We start from the raw sequence: 16,825 nt of genomic DNA, 5'->3' as shown, positions 1-16,825 counted from the left end.
CATGCCCCGCAGGGTGAGCTAGAGCGGCAGCTTCTTCAGGCCAACCCCATCCTAGAGGCCTTCGGCAACGCCAAGACAGTGAAGAATGACAACTCTTCCCGATTTGTGAGTGCTGGGGAGGGGGGGCCGGGGGGGGCTCTGGCTGCAGGGTCAGTGAGATGGGAGGTAGGGGTGTAGGGGGTGGTGAAGGGGAAGGAATATATGAGGGAGGAGGGGCTGGGGGCCAGGACCCCTGAGTCTGAGGAGGAGGACCTGGGGTTTGAACTCCTGGGTCTGAGGGAGGAGGGGCTGGGGCCTGAGGAAAGCTGTCAAAGGCGCCTGGACCTTGGATTCCCAGGGAGCCCCTGGCTGGGACCTCACGATCAGGATGGGGTTCACGTGGGGGGAGAGAGAAAGTTGAAATGCAGCCGTAGTTCTGGGAGGGGCAGGTGGGGGTTAGGGGTGCTGTTCAGGTCCTGGGGGGTGCAGGAGGAGCCTCAGCTAACTCGTAACCCCTTCGTTCTCAGGGCAAGTTCATCCGCATCAACTTCGACGTGGCCGGGTACATCGTGGGCGCCAACATCGAGACGTGTATCCTCTCATAGCGTCTGAGGGGCCCCCGGCGGTCGGGGAGGGTGGCCCTTGGGATCTCCGTGCTTACAGGACACAGCTGTTCACACACACGGGGATGCCTGGCTCCCTGCTGCTCAGAAATCGTGCCTTGGTTTCCCCCCTGTGGAAGGGAAAGGAACCTTGGGTAGGCATAGATGCAGCCCCTCCCCCTGGAGAGAGAGGACACAGAGCTCAGGCAGCAGAGGGAGAAGGCGCATGGGGCAAGTGTGGGGGAGACCAGAGCAGAGCCCCCTCCCTGTGGAGTCACACACAATCCACAAGATGTGACAGTACATGTCCCCTGGGGACGCTTGTTACAGATCTCACCAGCGGCTGCAGTTTTTACTGGGGGCTGGTCGTGTGGGCGCCCTTGGCTTAGAATGTTCCAGAACTCCCGACTCCCTGCAGGAAAGCAGGTGTTTGGCAGAAACCACGTTGTTTGCACAAACAACTTAGGGGTGGGGAGACCCTGTCGGTCAGGGAGTGCTGGGAACCTTCCCGAAATCCAGCTTCCCAGACGCCAGCCAGGGGCTGTCTTGTGAGCAGGCTGTCTCAGACCTGTGTGTCAACCCTGCCCATCATAGGCTGCCTGCGAGCTCAGTGGGGATTTAAAAGTTCATGGGGCGCCTGGGTGGCTCAGGTGGTGAAGCGTCCGACTTCGGCTCAGGTCACGATCTCGCGGTTCATGAGTTCGAGCCCCGTCGGGCTCTGTGCTGACAGCTCAGAGCCTGAAGCCTGCTTCCCATTCTGTGTCTCCCTCTCTCTCTCTGCCCCTCCCCTGCACACGCTGTGTCTGTCTCTCTCTATCAAAAGTAAATTAAAACACTGGAAAAATTGAAAAGATCAAACGCAGGCGCTCCAGGAGCGCAGAATTCAAGAGGAGGGGCCAAGAAATCACACTCTCCTGGGTTCAAATTCCAGCTCTGCCGCTTTGTGGGCGCAGGACCTTCGGTATGTTATCTGACCACTCCGTGCCTCAGTTTCCCCCTTTGTGGAAGGAGAAGGATCATAGAACCTGCCCTTGAAGGGCTGTAGGACAGTGGGGATCAAGCCCGTAGCGTGGCGCCCACCACATGGTGAGCCTTCCGGGACGTGCAGTCCTCGTTAGGAGTTAATGGTTGGAATACGTTGCTGGGGGCTGCCTGGGGCTTTTGGGCTCGGGTCCCCCAGAGCCACCAGCACCTGCAGGTTTTTAGAGTGCACAGCTCTTCCTGCCCCGCCATCCCGCCTTCTCGTACCTCCTCTGACCCTGTGGTCCCGGGGGGTGGGGGGTGGGGCCGGGGAGGAACATTTGTCTTCTCCGCCTGCTTTCGAATGCGAACTTTCTTTTTTTTAATTTTTTTTTAATGTTTTATTTATTTCTAGGAGAGAGAGAGAGACAGCGTGAGCAGGGGAGGGTCAGAGAGAGAGGGAGTCATAGACTGAAACAGGCTCCAGGCTCTGAGCTGGCAGTCAGCACAGAGCCCGACGCGGGGCTCGAACCCACGAACCGCGAGATCATGACCTAAGCGAAAGTCGGACGCTTAACCGACTAAGCCACCCAGGCGCCCCTGAATGCGAACTTTCTTTGTCCACCCTCCCTTTCTAGTTCCAGCTGCCCCTCCAGGCACATCTGTCGTGCACGGCCACCTCTGCCTCAGGACCAGTGCTCACGGCGGTGGGCGCCACCTCCAGGCTGACCACCTCCAGCCTGACCCCTCAGCCCCAGCGTCAGCATGACCAGAATTTCTTTCTTTCTTTCTTTTTTAAGTTTATTTTGAGAGAGAGAGACTGCGCAAGTGGGGGACAGATAGAGAGGGAGAGAGAATCCCACGCAGGCTCCACGCTGTCAGCACAGAGCCTGACGTGGGGCTCGAACCCGTGAAGCCACGAGATCGTGACCTGAGCCACAACCAAGGGTTGGATGCTTCACCGACCAGACCACTCAGGCGCCCCCTAGCATGATCAAAATTTCTTGAGGTTTGGCCTGCAGCCTGTGCTGTTCTGAGAGCTCCCACCCTCAGCTCAGATCCCAGCTCCCCTCTCTGCAGCCCTGCCAGCCAGATACTGCTATCATCCCATTTAACAGAAAAGGAAACCGAGGCCCGGAGGCTGTGCTCCCCCAACCCTACCCTGCCTTGGGATCACTTCCCCGGGTCCTCTCCTTCTTACCTGTGCAGGTTGGCGACCTAGGCCTTTTGGTCAGTGGTTTGCAGCTGACATTGGGCAGGGCTCCCCAAGGGGGGGTCTTCTGTTACAGCCATCACGCGAAATAGGTGCTTTGCGGTCAGAGAGCGTGGGGCACGAGGGACAAACACGTCATCATGTGTTTGATTTGACGTTAGTGCGGCTTGCCAGTTTTTAGTGTGTGAACATACTGTGTGACTCCCAGAAGGGAGGAGCCTGTGGCCCCGGTATCTATATGGGGAAACTGAGGCAGGCGGGGGGGGAGGGGGGGACAATGGGCAGAGAGATTCTTCGCTGCAGTTAACTGCACTGCTGTGGGCATCAGACACACGATAACGCCCCTGCCCTCACAGCAGCTCTTCCCCACGTGATGTGTTGAGCCTCTTGCGCAGATGAGGAAACCAAGGCGCGGGTGCTTGAGTGACAGGCCCAAGGCCACTCTTCCGCTTAGTGGCAAGGATGCCGGCCCGGGCTGTGAACAGCTCCATGGCTTCACAGGAGAGCAGTGGGGAGCAGCGTGGGTCCGGGGGGTACTGCGTGGTCTCACCTCCCTGTCCGTCACCACCCTTTCCCTGTGGCACTTGACTCCTGGCCGCCCAGACCTGCTGGAGAAGTCGAGGGCCATCCGCCAAGCCAAGGATGAATGCAGCTTCCACATCTTCTACCAGCTGCTGGGAGGCGCAGGAGAGCAGCTCAAGGGTCAGCGCAGGGCGGGTTGTGCTCCGGGCGAGGGAGGGAGCCCGGGGTGGGCGGCTGGCTTCAAAGTGGAAGGCCCTGCACCTGCTGGGAGTCAGACTCCTGCTGGGCGCTGCCCTGCCCACGCTGCTGGCGGATCCTGCTGTCCCGCGGTCATGGCCACGGCCGTGGTGACCCTGGTCTGCATGGCTCCGCTGCCCCAGGTGCACGTGCTGCCTCTTCTGTCCTCCCCTTTCCGCCGCCACCTGCCTGAGCTTCCTCCTGTCTCCTCTCTGCTCCTCCCGCGCTCCGGCCGAACAGAGTCCGGGGCTCTCTCCTTCATGGTGGTCCCGCTGCCCCGAGGCTCCTTTGCAGGCTGGCTCCTACCCCCGTAGCCTTGGCTGCCTCCCGGCGCCCCCCTCCCCCCACCGCGGCTCCAGGACCCATGCGCCTTCTGCCGCGGCGAACTCAGGCCCCCGCGGACTCGTTGCTTCTGCAGCTCCTGCCTGCCCTGCGCAGTTACGGACTTGACAGTCTCTCCTGACGGAGGGAAGGTGAAAGGGTCTGATGTGTGCTAAGCACGCGCTCCACTGTGAGGAAGGGGTCCTCGCTTATTCGACAGAGGAAGAGACTGAGGTTCCCAGTGGGGAAGCAGTGCTTGCCCCAAGGGTGGTCATCGTGGCCATTGGGACGTGAGTCTGACTCCACTGCTCGCCCTTGACCTTGGCCTCCGCTCGTTACACCCTGCAGCTGACCTCCTCCTGGAGCCTTGCTCCAACTACCGCTTCCTGACCAACGGGCCATCGTCCTCTCCGGGCCAGGAGCGGGAGCTCTTCCACGAGACGCTGGAGTCGCTGAGGGTCCTGGGATTCACCCCGGAGGAAATCACCTGTGAGTGAGCCCCGAACCCCCGGCTACCGGTGGGGCTGGGACACCGCATGGGTGGGCGGGGAACCTGGACAGTCCTGGGTTGGAGAAAAAGAACGGGGGGGGGGGGACACTGGAGGAGGGAGGAGCTGCCGCTCTAAGGAGGGGATTGGGAAGGGGACACAGCGACTGTGACCTCTGAGCAAAGGTCCGAGGAGCTGAGAGTGTGAGGACCGGTATTCCCAGGGTGTTAACCCGAAAATAAAACCGTTGGCTCATTTGCCAGCAAAATGGATCGACTCAGGAATAGCAGAGAGAACTGTAATTCGGGACGAGCGAGCTACGACAAAACCATAGACAGATTCAGCGAAGGACGGGAATGCTACCTTTTGGAGGAGAGAAGGAAGTCGGGAGGGGTTGGTTTTGAATGAAAGTTGTTTGGAGAAAAGCAGTTCAGGTTAGGACGGTTTGTGTCTGCCTCAGTTACTGGGGCGGCCGACTTCTTTCCGTTTGTTTTTTCAATGTTTATTTATTTATTTTGAGAGCGAGAGAGAGAGAGAATGAGCAGGGGAGGGAGAGAGAATCCCAAGCAGGCTCTGACTGCACTGTCAGCGCAGAGCCAGACACGCGCTCGACGTCCTGAACCGTGAGATCATGACTTGAGCCGAAATCAAGAGTCAGACGCTCAACCGAGCCCCCCGGGTGCTCTGGAGGTGGCGATTTCTTGTAGGAGATGCAGTGTATGCTCTTCCCTGTTGGGTCCTGTAATTGAGGATTCTTCTGTTGGTGTCTGTACTTGACATTGAGTAGCTTGGCTCCCCTTCTAGCTTCTCTTCCCAGTCTCCAGAGTCTGCTTTAGTGAAGTTTCCCTCATTAATTTTCAGAGGGAAGAGCCTGGAATGGTCAAGAGCCAAGACAGTCAGCCTGTGCAAAGGCCCTGAGTCAGGAAAGGAGTGGCCCGTTTGAAGACTTGAAACTTGTAGAGTGGATTCAGTCTAATGTGTGACAGAAGGGCGAGGGCATAGAAGGGGCCTCAAACACCAGCCTGAGGGGCTGAGACCTTGTCCTGAGGGCACAGAGGAGCCATGGGAGACCTGGGAGCGGAGCAGAGGCTGCCCTGAGCTGTATGGAGGACACACTGGAGGCCAGGAGGAGGCTGAGGCAAAGGTACAGGGAAGGCCCTGACTGTGGCCTTGATTGGTCTGCTCTGGGCGACACTGTGTAAAATACTCAGCTCATCACCCGTGTTGTAATGTTTTGCCCGCGCGCGCCCCCCCAACCTTCTTCACCAGCTAGTGTGTTCTGACAGTGGTTATATCAAGGTACTGTATTTTTTTAATGTTTTACTTATTTTTGAGAGAGAGAGACAGAATGCGAGCAGGGGAGGGGCAGAAAGAGAGGGAGACACAGAATCTGAAGCAGCTCTAGGCTCTGAGCCCGATGTGGGGCTCGAACTCACACACTGTGAGATTATGGCTTGAGCCGAAGTCAGGCGCCCCACCGACTGAGCCGCCCCGGCGCCCCAGATACTATGTTTGTAATTCTTGTACCAAAGCACAACCCGAGCGCCTTCCATGGCAGAAACCTCTGGTCTCCGGTTCTGGAGGCCAGAAGTGTGAGCCGAGGTGATAGCAGGGCTGCCTTGTCCCGGGGGGATATGCCTGCTCCCCGCGTCCCTCCCAGATTCTGCTGGTTTCCTGGCAGTCGTCGGTGTTCCTTGGCCCAGAGAAGCCTCTCCCGATCTCCGCCTTCGTCCTTACGTGGCTTCTGCCCGTGTGCACATCTGTGCGTTCAGCTCCCCCCTTTTATAAAGACACCTGTCGCGTTGGATCAGGGGCCACCCTGCTCCATGGCGATCTCATCTGGACTTGAATTACATCGGCGATGAGTCAGTACCCACATGAGGTCACATTCTGAGAGGTCCTGGGGGTTAGGACTTTGGCATATCTGTTTGTGGGGGGCGGGCACGATGCAGCCCATACCAAGTGCATAGAGGGGGACCTCAGACCTTCGAGGCTGCCTGACTTTTCATTGTTCGCGTGACCTTGGATTCCCGTGGAGAAAGACCCCTCTGTCTAGGGTTTAGTGGAGGGTCCGGTCTCTTTCTCCTCTGGCCTCCGGCACTGCGGGAGGCCCAGGGAGCTGTCGTTGGCCCCAGGGCCAGCTGGGAGGGCTGGAAACCCAGGCCAGCTTGCCTGCCTGCCCCGGTTGCGCGCTGGCCGGCCTCCCTGGGTGAACTGACATGGGGTCTCAGGCCTTCCCTGCCCGATTTCCCAACCGCAGTTGCGTAACTTCCTCTGCCTGCCTGAGAGTGAGTCTCTGCTCTGCTCCCTGGGCAGCTGGCAGACACATTTAGATGGCTGCCACAGGGGGGCCTGGCCTCTGACCCAGGTCACCTCAGGTAACCCTGGGGGGTACCAAGGGTTGCCCCCACTGTGCGGTGGGCAAGGGCAATTCTTTTCATGTTTTATTTTTTTAAAGTTTTTAAACTTTTTTTTAAAGCGTATTTATTTATTTTGAGAGAGAGAGAGAGAGAGAGAGAGAGAATCCCAAGCAGACTCTGCACTGTCAGCACAGAACCCGATGTGAGGCTCGAACCCACAAACCATGAGGTCATGACCTGAGCTGAAGTCGGATGCTCAACAAACTGAGCCACCCAGGCGCCCCTGGGCTATGATTCTTTTAACCAGCCTCTGACCCTTGCAGACAGACCTTTAGGTATTTGCGCCCATTGCTTTTAGAATGGACCCACTGCCCAAAAAAAGAGGTACCAAGAATATCCTTGTAAGTAGATCTCTGTGCTCACGTGTTAACAGAATCGTAGGATTAGTTCTTAGAAACCAAATGCTGGATCTAAGGAGGTTTTTGTCTTTAACCCAGCTTTAACAAAATTGTAAGTTTTTTTTAAGTTTATTTATTTATAAGTAAATAAGTATTTAATGTGAGAGAGAGCGTGTGCAAGAGTGGGGGAGGGGCAGAGAAAGGGAGAGAATCCCAAGCAAGCTTTGTGCTGTCAGCACAGAGCTGAGCCGGCGGCTTGAACTCAGGTATCATGAGAGCATGACCTGAGCCAAAGTTGGACGCTAAACCAGCTGAGCCACCCAGGCGCCTCCAGGTAACTGCTTTATTGAACTATAATTCCCCTACCGTAACACTCTCCTGTTTAAGGTGCACAAGTCAGGGGCTTATAGTCTAGTCACAGAATTGTGCTTCTTTCTCTATGGTCAAGTCTAGAACATGTTCAGCGGCCCAAGAAAGGTAACTTGCTCCCCCTTTGCCGTCGGTCAGCTGCTGGTTTCCACCGCCAGACACCGGCAACCATCCTGTCTGGATTTGCCTGTCCTGGACCTTCCGTGTAAATGGGATCACACAATGCGTTGGCCTTAGCCACTGGCTTCTTTTCGTCCACGTGGTGTCAGGCGAATAGTTTGATTTTTATCTTTGTATTATGGGCACCACATCCAATAATCGCTCACCCACTTGTAGCTTTTTGGGTTTCACCTCGAACCCCACCCCCACAGTGTTTTCTGTATTGTGGAGAGTCCATCTCATCGCCGTCCAGAAGGTGGCGCTAGTTTCCGTCTCCACCCACGTGTCCCCTGGAGGGCTGTTTCCCTGCGGGCACCCCAGCAGCCACTGTTGTAAGCTTTTGGGCTGTTGCTGGTGCCGTAGGTGGATGGGGCCCCGTAGTTTTATTTAGTGTTTTATTGACAAGGAGTGAAGCCAGCTGGTCACCTTTTCACAGACTCTTTTTTTTTTTAATTTATTTCTAGGAGAGAGAGAGAGAGAGAGAGACCGCATGAGCAGGGGAGGGTCAGAGAGAGAGGGAGGTACAGACTCCGAAATAGGCTCCAGGCTCTGAGCTGGCAGTCAGCACAGAGCCCGACGTGGGGCTCGAACCCACGAACCGTGAGATCATGACCTAAGCGAAAGTCGGAAGCTCAACTAAGCCACCCAGGCGCCCCTCATAGACTCTTTTTGACAGAAGAGGAGATAGAGGGCCAGGGAGGTGGGGTGTCTTCCCTGGGATTCACCCCAGTTGACAAGGAGGTGGTTTAACCACAGCCAGCCCATGATCCAGTTTTAGGGAGTCAGGTGGGTGCCTCTGGGAAGCTCACCGGACCCTCTCTGGGAAAGTGCAGGGAGCCTGGCACCTGGGAAGGTGTGCTCTCGCTCCCGTGAGGAGGACTCAGCGTCATGACCCCATTCCCCTTCCTCCGCTGGCCTGGGCTTGCTTGCCATCGGCTGGTCTGAAGTCACCAGCGAGAGCTAACTGCCAGCTTCTCAGGTGTCAAATTCACCCGGGTGCTTGGCACCAGTGCAAGTTCCTAAGTCAACTGTCAGAGGCCATTTTATTTTTTAAATTATGTTTTTAATGTTTTATTTATTTCTGAGAGAGAGAGACAGAGACAGAGACAGAGAGACAGCATGAGCAGGGGAGGGCCAAAGAGGGTGACACAGAATTGGAAGCAGGCTCCAGGCTCTGAGTTAGCTGTCAGCACAGAGCCTGATGCAGGGCTCGAACCCATGAACCGTGAGATCATGACCTGAGCCGAAGTCGGACGCCCAACCAACTGAGCCACCCAGGCACCCCTTTTAGAGGCCATTTTAAAATTTTTTTTTTTTTTTTTTTATGTTTTATTTATTTCTAGGAGAGAGAGAGAGACAGCGTGAACAGGGGAGGGTCAGAGAGAGGGAGCCACAGACCGAAACAGGCTCCAGGCTCTGAGCTGGCAGTCAGCACAGAGCCCGACGCGGGGCTCGAACCCATGAACCGCGAGATCATGACCTAAGCGAAAGTCGGACGCCCAACCGACTAAGCCACCCAGGCGCCCCAAGAGGCCATTTTAAAGGCCACTGGGGGGACTTGAGTCTGGGCTTAGTCTGAGCTGACATTAGGAATGAATGATCATTCGGTTTGTTAGGTGATGATGCTATCAGAGGCCCATAGGGAGATGTCCATGTTTACTTATCTTCTGAAAGGTGCCCCGTGGTCCCCGGGGAGACTCCCAGAGCTGCCAGGGCTCCTGGCTGTCCCCACCTACCCAGTGCCCTGACCCCAGGAAGACAGAACCAGAGATCTCTGAACCCAGCCCCTCTCCCTTTTCAGCCTGGGAAACTAAGGCCCAGGAGGTCACCCAGCTTGTCCAAGGTCACATTGCAAACTCCTACATCCAGTAACGTGTCCCCCGCAAGTTAACTCTTTGCCATTTATTCATTAATAAAGCAAGTCATCTAACCCGCAAGGGCGTTTGTGGGCCAGACGTCTGCAGGCACTGGGCGGAACTCACGGTGGCCACAACAGAACGAGCCCCTGGCCCGTGGAATGCTCAGACCTGGAAACGTCCAGTTACACACGTGGACTAAAGTTGAGCCCGTGGAAGGGGGACTGATGGAAGGTGCATGGAGCAGTGACCACATGTCACAGGCTTCCATCACAGTCCGGGGAGGGTCAGGGCAGCCTCCGGAGGAGATGGCCCTTGGCTGAGCACTGACAATCTAGCAAGAGTTAACCAGGCGGAGATGGTGCTGGGTGGTCTCCAGGTGTGGGTAGCGTCTGAGGCGAAGCCCTGCGGCAAGGAAGAGCATCGGAGGAATCAGAAAGGGGCTGGGTGGCTGCTTGGAGTAAGCCAGGGGACCCTGGGGCCTGAGGAGCTGTGAGGGTCGGGGACATGGTGCTGAAGACCCTGATAAGGGGTTAGATTGAATCCCAGAAGTAGTGTGGGCCATGGAAGGAATTCCTCCCTGGAAACAGGCAAGCGCAAGTGCATTCATGAAAACATTTATCGAGCACTAACTGTATACAGAGCACATGGTCAGGAGATGAGGAAGGAACAGGTACTTTCCACAGGGATTACCATCTCGGTGCAGATGGAGAAAATCAGTATTTTTTGCACACCCTGTTGTGCCCTGCAATCTATATCAAAACCTGGGTTTTTTTAAAAACTTATTTTTATTCTTACTGAACGTTATATTAGTTTTAGATGTACAGCGTATGGATTTGACAGTCGGTTCATTAGTCACTGTTCACCGCAAGTGTAGTCAGCATCTGCCTTTGGTTTTCTTTGAGATGGAATTCACGTAACTATGAAGTTCACCATTGTGAAATGCACAGTTCAGTGGTTTCTAGCATATGCACAATTTTAATTCATGCAACCTGTTTAATTCCAGACACCAAATCCTTTTTTTTTTTTTTTTTTTAAGTTTATTCCTTTACTTTGAGACAGAGAGAGCGAGTGAGCATATGAGCCAGGGAGGGGCAGAGAGAGAGGGAGAGAGAGAGAGAGTCCTAAGCAGGCTCCTCTCAGCTCAGAGCCTGATGTGGGGCTTGAACTCACAAACCCGTGAAATCATGACTTGAGTCGAAATCAAGAGTCGGACGCTTAACCAACTGAGGCACCCAGGCACCCTTTCTCTGCTTCCCTCTCATAAGGACCCGATAGTGAGAGTCTACCTGGGTAATCTGGAATAAATCTCCTATCTTGACATTCATTTTTTAAAAAGTTTTATTTATTTATTTTGAGAAAGAGACTGCGAGTGAGCAAGGGAGGGGCAGAGAAAGACGGAGAGAGAATCCCAAGCAGGCTGCACGATGTCAGCACAGAGCCCAACGCGGGGCTTGAACTCACAAACTGCGAGATCATGACCTGAGCTGAAATCCAAAACAGGACACTTAACTGACTGAGCCACCCAGGCATGTCCCCATCTTGACATTCTTAATCTAATCACACGTGTGAAGGCCAAGGTAGCATTCACAGATTCCAGGAACTCGGATGTGGCCCTCTCTGGGGGCCATTATTCAGCCTAACACCCTGCTGAATCGGTCAGTGCATATTTTTAAAAAACATTCTCTTATGTGGGTGCCTGGGGGGCTCAGTCGGTTAAGCATCTGACTTTTGATTTCGGCTCAGGTCATGATCTTAGTTTGTGGGTTTGAGCTCCACATCAGGCTCTGGGCTGATAATGTGGAGTCTGCTTGGGATTCTCTCTCTTTCCCTTCTCTCAAAATAAATAAACATGAAAAAAAATTTTAAACATTCTCTTTTGTAACCACAGGATGGTCCCATCATCAGGAAGTGAGTGTTGGCACTATTAGTACGGTTATCTCATTCACGGACTGTACTATCCCAGCGATATCCTTTATAACATACAAAAATGTGTTTTTACAAACCTTATGCCAATTTTCCTAATAATGTCCTTGAGAGCAAAAAAGGTTTGGTTTTTTTTAAGGACTTTATTTTGAAGTAACCTCCGTACCCATTGTGGGACTTGAACTCACAACCCTGAGATGACGAGTCATACACTCCAGGGGCACCTGGGTGGCTCAGTCGGTTAAGCATCCAACTCTTGATTTCCGCTCAGGTCATGAGCTCACAGTTTGGGGGTTCGAGCCCCTCTTTGGGGTCTGTGCTGACAGCATGGATCCTGCTTGGGATTCTCTCCGCCCATCCCACCCCCTCCAGCCTCTCTCCCATTCTCACTCTCAGTAAATACATAAACATTAAAAAAAACCTCACACACTCCACCAACTGAGCCAGCCAGGCACCTCGCAAAAGTTTTTTAGTTTACATACACAAGGGTGCACACACGCGCGCACACACACCCCTGCGCACACACGCCCCTGCACACACATTTCCCCAGCCCATATCTAGCACACTTTACTCTCCGTCTGTCTGGAACTATTCTTTCTTTATCTCTGGTGACCTTGAGACTTTTGAAGATTACAGACCAGTTGTTTTGTCTCAACTCAGGCGTGTTTCCTTGTGATTAGATTCAAGTTACGCGTTTTTGGCAGGAGTATCTCCGAAGGGTGCTCCTCCCTCCCCCGGCCCCCACCCTCTTTTTCGAAGTAAACAGTGTAGAAGCGGAGACACCCAAAACAATGTGCCCAGGGCCTCAGCATGCAGTCTGGCAGCTTTCTGCAGGCGAACGCCAGGTACAAGTGGCACCTGGAAGTCCTCTCGTGTCCCTCCCCCCACCCCCAAATGGGAGCATTATTGTGGCGTCCGACAGCCTGGAGCTGTTTCCCTTGTTCCTGCCTGTGGTACAAACAGACCCAGACGTGCGTGGGCTTTCGTGTCCGTCTTCTGCTCAAGGCCATGACGGTGGAGTTTGCCCACATTCAGCGAGTGGCCAGGAAGGGGCTTCTCAGAGGCTCCGTAAACCCTCGGCGAGTTGGACGGGTGTGAGTTGTGCGCTTTTCTGTACGTGGGCCACACATCCGTGTTTACATTCGGGTTTTATGCTGGAGGAAGGAAGGAAAGTCAGACGCAGCCGTTAAGGATGCGGAGGGTGGAGGCGGATTGTGCGAGGCTGCATCTGAGCTCCGAGGCTGGTGAGCTCAAGTCGGTCGCCTGGCTGTGCCTTGGTTTCCCCGTATGTGACGGGGTTTTCCTCCCCCGTAAAATGTTATCGTGGGGCCTGCCTCGCAGAGTTAAGAAGCTTAAGTGAGTTCATTTGGAAGTGTTTGGGACAGGACCTGGCACGGAGGGAGAGGACATAAATCGAGGAGCCCTGAAGTCACGTTCTGGAATGCGCGGTCGATGGGGATGCCGGGCGCCTGCACGGGTCCGGAGCGTCGCCGGGAGAGCAGCAGGGACAGACCCAGCCCCACGTTGGCGCCTTTTCCGGCCCCACTCTCGTGCCGCGTGCCAGCTTTGCTGTGGCAGACGAGAGGGTTCCCAAATCTTTTTTTTTTTTTTAATATTTTTATTTATTTCCAGGAGAGAGAGAGAGAGAGACAGCGTGAGCAGGGGAGGGTCAGAGAGAGGGGGAGACACAGACTCTGAAACAGGCTCCAGGCTCTGAGCCGGCAGTCAGCACAGAGCCCGACGCGGGGCTCGAACCCACGAACCGCGAGATCATGACCTAAGCGAAAGTCGGACGCTTAACCGACTAAGCCACCCAGGCGCCCCAAGAGGGTTCCCAAATCTTGATAAAATTCTGAACAAAACCAACCACGGCCTCCCCTGGGGTTTCATCGTGGCCGCCTTCCCGGAAAACCCGCCGCATATCAAATCCAAACACAAAACACTTGTGTTTATGCATAAACCAGTGAAGGTTGTCTCAGACCATTACAAACCATTTTGTCACGGACAAGAATGTCCACTGGGACGTTTAGGAGCCACACGGCTGGGGGCGGTTCTTCAGGGCGCAGAAGGGCATCGTCATTGGGGTCCCTACCTGCCCTGTGGTATCCAGAGACACCCCACGAGTGGCCCCGGGACCTCCGTCTTTATGCCAGCCGCCCCTGGGAGTTCCTGCGATGTGCTCTAGGGGGCAGCACTGTCCACTCACCACGACCGAAATTTCTGGAAGCTCTGTGCTGACAGGTGGGGACAGTCCATCCTCTTTGACGATTTCTGCATTTGTGACCTCGCCTACTCGCTAAATTTATCCATAACCCCCCAGACCAGCACTCCTGGTGCTTTTGTGATCGGTGCGTCTTTCACATGGGAGTGGAGAGTTGGGAGTTGCCGGTGCGCACACGCGGCTGGGGTTCCATGAAGCAGTGCATTGCCTTCTCGTCTCAGCTCAGGTCATAAACCAGTCCTTGTCGCCGGCCCCGAGTGCCACGGCTTTCACGTTCCTGTGCTCTGCTGGATGATGGCTTCACTGTGTAAAATGACCCCCACGCATCAGGCTTCTTGCTGGTAGATGTCCCCAAGTGCAAGAAGGCTGTTGTGTGTCCCACAGAGAAAACACATATATTAGATAAGCTTCCTTCCGGCTCCCGTTAGACAACTGTTGGCCGTGAACTTGATGTGGACGAAGCAACACTATATATTAGAAAAGGGATATTTGAATAGAAAGATGCATAAAATGAGGTGATGTAAGGGCACCTGATGGCGCAGTCAGTTAAGCTTTAGACTTTGGCTCAGGTCATGATTTCGTGGTCTGTGAGTTCGAGCCCCGCATCAGGCTCTGTGCTGACAGCTCACAGCCTGGAGCCTGCTTCAGATTCTGTGTCTCCCTCTCTCTTTGCCCCTCCTCTGCTTGCACTCCATCTCCCCCTTCTTTCTCTCTCAAAAATAAACAAACATTAAAAAAATTAAAACAAGGTGATGTATTGATCAGTTGATGAAAACGTGACCAGAGGTCACAAGAACAAAACCCTGTATTTCCCCAGAAGCACATTTGATTGCATTTGCTAATTCATGTTCTCAGTGGCTGCCGAGAACATGACTAGCACAAATGAGAGGAGAGCCGACTGCACTTTTTATGTTTTTGCCTTTTTTTTTTTAATGTTTTATTTATTTCTAGGAGAGAGAGAGAGAGAGACAGCGTGAGCAGGGGAGGGTCAGAGAGAGAGAGAGGGAGTCGCAGACTGAAACAGGCTCCAGGCTCTGAGCAGGCAGTCAGCACAGAGCCCGACGCGGGGCTCGAACCCACGAACTGCGAGATCATGACCTAAGCGAAAGTCAGACGCTTAACCGACTAAGCCATCCAGGCGCCCCTGTTTTTGCCTTTAAAAAAAAATGTTTATTTTGAGAGAGAGAGAGAGCGAGAGAGACAGAGGGGCAGAGAGAGGGAGAGAGAATCTCAAGCAGGCTCTGTGCTGTCAGTGCAGAGCCCGACATGGGGCTTGAACCCATGAACTGCGAGATGATGACCTGAGTGGAAGTCAGACACTTAACTGACTGAGCCACCCAGGCGCCCGCCCTTTTTAAAATGTAGAGAGTGGTATGCCGGATTTTGTACCTTGCATTTTTCACTCAGTATTTTAGAGATTTGTTCATATTGCCAAAGGCTTTCTTCATTTCCCCAAGTCCTTTTAAATTTTACATTCATTGCTTTATGAATCGGATGACATGAACAGACACCAAATGGTGCTGAAACAAACCTCGAATACAAAATCCAGAGTTCATTTATCCGTTCGTACGTTTTAAGAGCTGCCCAGTGTCACAGATGGATTTTAAGCTGAGGGGTTGTGGTGTAATTTGACATAGGGTTTTAAAGCTGGGTTGTTTTTTTTTTTTTTTTAATGTCTATTTTGAGAGTGAGAGAGAGTGCACGTGCATGCGAGCAGGGGAGGGGCAGAGACACAGAGAGGGAGAGAATCCCAAGCAGGCTCCATGCAGTCAGTGCAGAGCCGGACTCGGGGCTTGATCTTGTGAATGGGGATATCGTGACCTGAGCCGAAATCAAGAGTCAGAGGCTTACTGACCGAGCCGCCCAGGCGCCGCATTAAAGCTGGATCTAAGGGGCTGGATGAGAGGCGCATCAGAGTCTGGGCTGCACGCGATTTTTCTCTCTCCGCCCCTCAGCCATGCTGCGGATGGTCTCCGCGGTTCTCCAGTTCGGCAACGTCGTCCTGAGGCGGGAACGGAACAACGATCAGGCCTCCATGCCTGACAACACAGGTAACCACGCCTGACCCTGCCGCCCGCGCCCCTGCCTAGCCCCCCACCCCCGCAGCGCTGAGCGGCCCCCTGCCCCCCGCTTGCCGCCAGAGCGCGCCTCCAAGCCGTGCGGGTCCCTTACCAAAATATCCGCTTTGGCTCTCTTCCTCCTTGTAAAAGGTGCGACCTCTGCTGAAGGTTTGAACACCACCAGGGAGCCTAAGCCCCTCCCCCCGCCCCGCCCCCATCCTGGCTCCTCTGAGAAAATTGCCATTAGCGTTGGGCTCATCTCCTCTTGGCCTCTGTGCTTCGCGTATATGCTTTATTTTTTTTTAAGTTTTATTTATTTCTGAGAGAGAGACTGCGTGAGCAGGGGTGGGCCAGAGAGAGGGAGATACAGAATCTGAAGCAGGCTCCAGGCTCTGAACTGGCTGTCAGCACAGAGCCCATCGTGGGGCTCAAACCCACGAACCGCAAGATCATGACCTGAGCTGAAGTTGGATGCTTAACCAACTGAGCCACCCAGGCGCCCCTATTTTTTCCTTTTCAAAAGCAGAATTATAATTGATATCCCTTTTTTTATCAAAAGGGAAATATCTCTGCTTCTTTTTTAAAAAAATTTTTAATGTTTTATTTATTTTTGAGAGGTAGAGACAGCATGAGCAGGGGAGGGTCAGAAAGAGAGGGAGACACAGAATCTGAAACAGGCTCCAGGCTCTGAGCTGGCTGTTAGCACAGAGTCTGATGTGGGGCTCAAACCCACGAACCGTGAGATCATGACCTGAGCCGAAGTCGGATGCTTAACCGACTGAGCCACCCAGGTGCCCCTAAATGTTTTATTTAATTTTGATAGAGAGAGACAGAATATGAGTGGGGGAGGAGCAGAGAGAGAGGGAGATACAGAATCTGAAGCAGGCCCCAGGCTCTGAGCCATTAGCACAAAGCCCTGCCCGGGGCTCGAACCCATAAACCGCGAGATCATCACCTGAACCGAAGTCAGACACTTAACTGACTGAGCCACCCAGGCGCCCCCCCTCCTTGTTTCTTATCTTTGAGAGACAGAGGGAGAGTAGTGAGAGAGGGGGCAGAGAGAGAGGAAAGTGAGAATCCCATGAGGGGCAGAGAGAGAGAGAGAGAGAGAGAGAGTGTAGAGCTTGATGCTGGGCTCGAACTCACGAACCGTG

At 54.0% G+C, this 16,825-nt stretch overlaps 1 protein-coding gene across 1 annotated transcript in view; it reads left to right on the top strand.

Moving 5' to 3' along the window:
• Positions 1 to 16,825, top strand: part of MYH14 (myosin heavy chain 14) — an 80,987-nt gene that overhangs the window by 8,912 nt on the left and 55,250 nt on the right. Inside the window, exons 5-9 of the mRNA XM_039247143.1 lie at positions 13 to 105; positions 507 to 570; positions 3,358 to 3,456; positions 4,183 to 4,323; positions 15,567 to 15,662. Of these exons, the coding sequence (XP_039103074.1) occupies positions 13 to 105; positions 507 to 570; positions 3,358 to 3,456; positions 4,183 to 4,323; positions 15,567 to 15,662 (493 nt within the window). The remainder of the gene's footprint in view (positions 1 to 12; positions 106 to 506; positions 571 to 3,357; positions 3,457 to 4,182; positions 4,324 to 15,566; positions 15,663 to 16,825) is intronic.

This window comes from Hyaena hyaena, unplaced genomic scaffold, assembly GCF_003009895.1.
Source record: "Hyaena hyaena isolate Hyena2069 unplaced genomic scaffold, ASM300989v1 scaffold_9, whole genome shotgun sequence".
Taxonomy (NCBI): Eukaryota; Metazoa; Chordata; class Mammalia; order Carnivora; family Hyaenidae; genus Hyaena; species Hyaena hyaena.
This window is presented reverse-complemented; position numbering and strand designations above follow the sequence as displayed.